This window comes from Ranitomeya variabilis, chromosome 1 (genome assembly GCF_051348905.1).
Source record: "Ranitomeya variabilis isolate aRanVar5 chromosome 1, aRanVar5.hap1, whole genome shotgun sequence".
Lineage (NCBI taxonomy): Eukaryota > Metazoa > Chordata > Amphibia > Anura > Dendrobatidae > Ranitomeya > Ranitomeya variabilis.
The window spans coordinates 29477510-29483996 of NC_135232.1; the positions used below are offsets into that span (position 1 = coordinate 29477510).

The window sequence follows — 6487 nt, forward strand, 5'->3', positions numbered from 1 at the left end:
CAGCAGCTCCACCACCAGGCCTTCCCCCCACATCACCCACAGCAGCCCCACCGCCAGGCCTTCCCCCCACATCACCCACAGCAGCTCTACCGCCAGGCCTTCCCCCCACATCACTCACAGCAGCCCCACTGCCAGGCCTTCCCCCACATGACCCACAGCAGCCCCACTGCCAGGCCTTCCCCCACATGACCCACAGCAGCCCCACTGCCAGGACTTCCCCCACATCACCCACAGTAGCCCCACTGCCAGGCCTTCCCCCCACATCACCCACAGCAGCCCCACCGCCAGGCCTTCCTCCCACATCACCCACAGCAGCTCCACCACCAGGCCTTCCCCCCACATCACCCACAGCCGCCCAACCGCCAGGCCTTCCCCACATGACCCACAGCAGCCCCACTGCCAGGCCTTCCCCCACATGACCCACAGCAGCCCCACTGCCAGGCCTTCCCCCACATGACCCACAGCAGCCCCACTGCCAGGCCTTCCCCTACATCACCCACAGCAGCCCCACTGCCAGGCCTTCCCCCCACATCACCCACAGCAGCCCCACTGCCAGGCCTTCCCCCCACATCACCCACAGCAGCCCCACTGCCAGGCCTTCCCCTACATCACCCACAGCAGCCCCACTGCCAGGCCTTCCCCCCACATCACCCACAGCAGCCCCACTGCCAGGCCTTCCCCCCACATCACCCACAGCAGCCCCACCGCCAGGCCTTCCCCCCACATCACCCACAGCAGCCCCACCGCCAGGCCTTCCCCTCACATCACCCACAGCAGCCCCACTGCCAGGCCTTCCCCCCCACATCACCCACAGCAGCCCCACTGCCAGGCCTTCCCCCCACATCACCCACAGCAGCTCCACCGCCAGGCCTTCCCCCCACATCACCCACAGCAGCCCCACTGCCAGACCTTCCCCCACATCACCCACAGCAGCCCCACTGCCAGGCCTTCCCCCACATCACCCACAGCAGCCCCACTGCCAGACCTTCCCCCACATCACCCACAGCAGCCCCACTGCCAGGCCTTCCCCTACATAAACCACAGCAGCCCCACTGCCAGGCATTCCCCCCACATGACCCACAGCAGCCCCACTGCCAGACCTTCCCCCACATCACCCACAGCAGCCCCACTGCCAGGCCTTCCCCCCACATCACCCACAGCAGCCCCACTGCCAGGCCTTCCCCCCACATCACCCACAGCAGCCCCACCGCCAGGCCTTCCCCCCCACATCACCCACAGCAGCTCCACCGCCAGACCTTCCCCCCACATCACCCACTGCAGCCCCACTGCCAGGCATTCCCCCCACATGACCCACAGCAGCCCCACTGCCAGACCTTCCCCCACATCAGCCACAGCAGCCCCACTGCCAGGCCTTCCCCCACATAACCCACAGCAGCCCCACTGCCAGGCCTTCCCCCACATAACCCACAGCAGCCCCACTGCCAGACCTTCCCCCCACATCACCCACAGCAGCCCCACTGCCAGGCCTTCCCCCACATAACCCACAGCAGCCCCACTGCCAGGCCTTCCCCTACATAACCCACAGCAGCCCCACTGCCAGGCCTTCCCCCACATAACCCACAGCAGCCCCACTGCCAGGCCTTCCCCTACATAACCCACAGCAGCCCCACTGCCAGGCCTTCCCCCACATAACCCACAGCAGCCCCACTGCCAGGCCTTCCCCCACATAACCCACAGCAGCCCCACTGCCAGGCCTTCCCCCACATCACCCACAGGAGCTCCACTGCCAGGCCTCCCCCCCACATAACCCACAGCAGCCCCACCACCAGGCCACTTCGTTATGCAAAGAATTTCACTGGTGTATTTTTCAGTTTTATGTAAATCCCTCACTTTGTAAATGGAAAGTAATAAATCTTTCTGATATTCACGGGGAAAATTAATCAGATCTGGATTTTCCTATCCCAGTGGTAATAAAATCTGGCAGGACCGGCAGGCGCCATGTGTATGATGGGCATCCTGCCATTAGGTTCCTGTTGCTCGGGCCACGGGTGGCAGGAATCAGAGCCTGGCAGCGGGATTACCACCAGGTATATTATTCTATGAAATGCCACGTCATTCTACAGAAACCATAACTTGTGATGCCGACCAGCTGACAGATCCGACACCGGGCTCAGCCGGCTACTGATCACTGCGCTCCAGCTGATTGACAGGACTCTGCCATCTGTGAGTATAGGGCGAGACCGGCCAGTCATGGGGAGCAGCCTGGGGAGAAGCTGGCCGGGACCGCGCCAGACTAGTCAGGCCTCTCTCTTTAGTCCCCGAGTCCTTCTCAAGCTATTTTTTCTCAGAAACGCAGGTTCATCAGAATAAATGTACCTGGCGGCAGCTACGCATCTAAACATCCAGGACTCCAGACTGATACACTGTAACAAACCAACAGAGATCTGTGCAGCTGCCGGTGATGTGTCTAGTATAGCCAATGCTCTGTGAGCTAAACCTTCTGGACTCCAGACTGATACATTGTAACAAACCAGCAGAGAGATCTGTACAGCTGCCACTGATGTGTCTAGTCTAAACAATGCTCTGTGAGCTAAACATCCCAAACTGTAGACTGATACATTGTAACTAACCAGCAGAGATCTGTACAGCTGCCACTGATGTTTCTAGTCTAAGAAATGCTCTGTGAGCTCAACAGCCCGGACTCCAGACTGATACACTATACCAAACCAACAGAGCTCTCTGTACAGCTGCTGCTGTGTTTAGCTGACAGAGCATTATTTGCACTGGATAAACCAGCTGGAACTGTACAAATCTCTCTGTTAGATTGTTACAATGTATTAGTCTGGAGTCCGGGATGTTTCGCTCACAGAGCATTGTCTGCACTGGATACATTGTATCAGTCTGGAGTCACAGAGCATTGTCTGCACTGGATACATTGTATCAGTCTGGAATCTGGGATGTTTCGCTCACAGAGCATGGTCTGCACTGGATACAATGTACAGTGGGGCAAAAAAGTATTTAGTCATTCAGCAATAGTGCAAGTTCCACCACTTAAAAAGATGAGAGGCGTCTGTAATTTACATCATAGGTAGACCTCAACTATGGGAGACAAACTGAGGAAACAAAATCCAGAAAATCACATTGTCTGTTTTTTTATCATTTTATTTGCATATTATGGTGGAAAATAAGTATTTGGTCAGAAACAAAATTTCATCTCAATACTTTGTTATATATCCTTTGTTGGCAATGACAGAGGTCAAACGTTTTCTGTAAGTCTTCACAAGGTTTCCACACACTGTTGTTGGTATGTTGGCCCATTCCTCCATGCAGATCTCCTCTAGAGCAGTGATGTTTTTGGCTTTTCGCTTGGCAACACGGACTTTCAACTCCCTCCAAAGGTTTTCTATAGGGTTGAGATCTGGAGACTGGCTAGGCCACTCCAGGACCTTGAAATGCTTCTTACGAAGCCACTCCTTCGTTGCCCTGGCGGTGTGCTTTGGATCATTGTCATGTTGAAAGACCCAGCCACATTTCATCTTCAATGCCCTTGCTGATGGAAGGAGGTTTGCACTCAAAATCTCACGATACATGGCCCCATTCATTCTTTCATGTACCCGGATCAGTCGTCCTGGCCCCTTTGCAGAGAAACAGCCCCAAAGTATGATGTTTCCACCACCATGCTTTACAGTAGGTATGGTGTTTGATGGATGCAACTCAGTATTCTTTTTCCTCCAAACACGACAAGTTGTGTTTCTACCAAACAGTTCCAGTTTGGTTTCATCAGACCATAGGACATTCTCCCAAAACTCCTCTGGATCATCCAAATACTCTCTAGCAAACTTCAGACGGGCCCGGACATGTACTGGCTTAAGCAGTGGGACACGTCTGGCACTGCAGGATCTGAGTCCATGGTGGCGTAGTGTGTTACTTATGGTAGGCCTTGTTACATTGGTCCCAGCTCTCTGCAGTTCATTCACTAGGTCCCCCCGCGTGGTTCTGGGATTTTTGCTCACCGTTCTTGTGATCATTCTGACCCCACGGGGTGGGATTTTGCGTGGAGCCCCAGATCGAGGGAGATTATCAGTGGTCTTGAATGTCTTCCATTTTCTAATTATTGCTCCCACTGTTGATTTCTTCACTCCACACTGGTTGGCTATTGCAGATTCAGTCTTCCCAGCCTGGTGCAGGGCTACAATTTTGTTTCTGGTTTTCTTTGACAGCTCTTTGGTCTTCACCATAGTGGAGTTTGGAGTCAGACTGAGGGTGTGCACAGGTGTCTTTTTATACTGATAACAAGTTTAAATAGGTGCCATTACTACAGGTAATGAGGGGAGGAAAGAGGAGACTCTTAAAGAAGAAGTTACAGGTCTGTGAGAGCCAGAAATCTTGATTGTTTGTTTCTGACCAAATACTTATTTTCCACCATAAAAAGCAAATAAAATGATAAAAAAACAGACAATGTGATTTTCTGGATTTTTTTTTCTCAGTTTGTCTCCCATAGTTGAGGTCTACCTGTGATGTAAATTACAGACGCCTCTCATCTTTTTAAGTGGTGGAACTTGCACTATTGCTGACTGACTAAATACTTTTTTGCCCCACTGTATCAGCTGAGAGCAGGACTAGATACTGTATGTACACAGTTACTGCCCCATTCACTGACTAAACAGTGATCTTGAAACTATTAGAGTTGTAGAACTGTTATTTATACTCTGATTAGAGAATATTTATAGAAAGCAGGAAATTCCCTGTAATACAGAACACTTCTCTTCCCTCACAAAAGCTCCCAAAGTGCAACATAATAATAAAAAAGTGGCTCCTCTGCCTTTTCCTTCACCAACAACTCAATCTTTATCTATTGTCAGAAATTCGAGGAGTAAAATATAATAAATGTGCAATATCTACCGTCCGTCCCGGAGAAATCTCCACTTTGCTGCAGAGACGCATGGAGCAGGAGAAAGAGAAGAGCGAGGGATGAGGCGTGCATGATAGCGAGCCGTCTGCTACCATGTCTGACGTTACCACAACATTGTACATGTAGCAAGCACTTCAGAAATAACCACAGCCAGCAAGAAATGTAGAGGCGCCAATGATGAGCGAGCGATAGAGAGGAAACTACCCAGAGCTTAGCGAGCAGTTCTGATATCAATATGCTGCTAAGAAAAACAGATTATCATTGCAGACGCCCCCAACACAAATGGGAGATTTTTTGGACAATAACCTGATATTGTGGGTGTACAGTATCTTTATGGTTAGTAAGTGCGGAACGCAGATTTTTTTCCTATGATCATTGCTGTTTTATCAGATTGCATAAATTGAAAATACAAAAGAGTAACAAAAAACTTTGTAATATATCTTATCGGAGAAATCTCCACTTATGACCCACTTCTCCTTACTCCTGTCTCCGAAACTCATCCTTCACTGCGAAAAACAGCTACAATCTGTCTTGGTCAAAATAATGTGGAGTGCCAGCTCACTGAGGGATCAGGTTACAGCTGCCTATTGATAGAGAGGAAAGTAGGAACAGACAGATCATACTACTGCTACCCAGAGCAGGATTCCCAGCTACACTGCTCAATACTGCTGCATAAAGTCTTCCATATTTAATAAAATAGAAATGTCAGAAAATGTAGCAATACAATACATATAAGTAAAGAAATGTGTAAGTCTTCTATCAATGAATAATGGGGTTGGTGGGGATCCAACACCTGGCACCCCTCAGCCATCAACTGCTATCACTTCTGTGTAAAGTCTGTCAGAAGCTACCAATTAAATTTTTTTTATTTTGGATAGACTTGACTCAAGCCACTTTGTCTAGCAGATACTAGAGGAATCCCGGCCTCCACCTATTAACCATTATACATTGGGGCCCCCTGGGTTGGATCCATGGAGTAGCTGCTAGCCGCAAAAGCGAGCCTGAGGCAAGGATGTTCCTACAAAGCTCAGTATTAGGAGGGACAAAAACAGATACAAAACTGTTATCTTCCATTAGTGAATAAAAGGATTGGTAAGGATCCAACACTCAGTGCCCCAACTATCAACTGTTACCACTTCTGTGTAAAGCCTGTCAGAAGCCATCAACCCAAAAAGTCTATCATTGGACAGCTTTGACACAAGACAATCTGCCCACAAGATACCAGAGGAATCCGGGACCTCCACCCTTTAACTATTACACAGGCATCTGTACTTAGAAAGGGGCCCTCTGGGTTGCATCCATGGAGTAGCTGCTGGCTGGAGAAGCAAGTCTGCAGCAAGGATGGTAAAACAAAGCCGGCTCAGTATCTGGAGGGAAAAAACAGGTGCAAAACATGTGGTTTTTTGGCTAATTTGGATCTTTATACCTCTGGTGGTTTAAGGACCATAAAAAATAAAAATAATCTTAATATTCCTTATAGTCCAAGATGTTTCCATAATTTATGACATTTTCATGGGGCTACTTAAGGTTCCAGTGCAGAACTATTGGCTTCTCTTATGATCCTGGTTCTTCAAAAGCAACTCAGGGTATGTGCACACGTTGCGGATTTCCTGC

At 50.1% G+C, this 6487-nt stretch overlaps 1 protein-coding gene across 1 annotated transcript in view; it reads right to left on the reverse strand.

The window, feature by feature from the left end:
- The window catches only part of IL7R (interleukin 7 receptor), a 74713-nt gene extending 69614 nt beyond the window's left edge, over positions 1–5099 (reverse strand). Inside the window, exon 1 of the mRNA XM_077281684.1 lies at positions 4864–5099. Within this exon, the coding sequence (XP_077137799.1) occupies positions 4864–4945 (82 nt within the window). The 5' untranslated portion in view covers positions 4946–5099. The remainder of the gene's footprint in view (positions 1–4863) is intronic.
- Positions 5100–6487: the final 1388 nt, after the last annotated feature.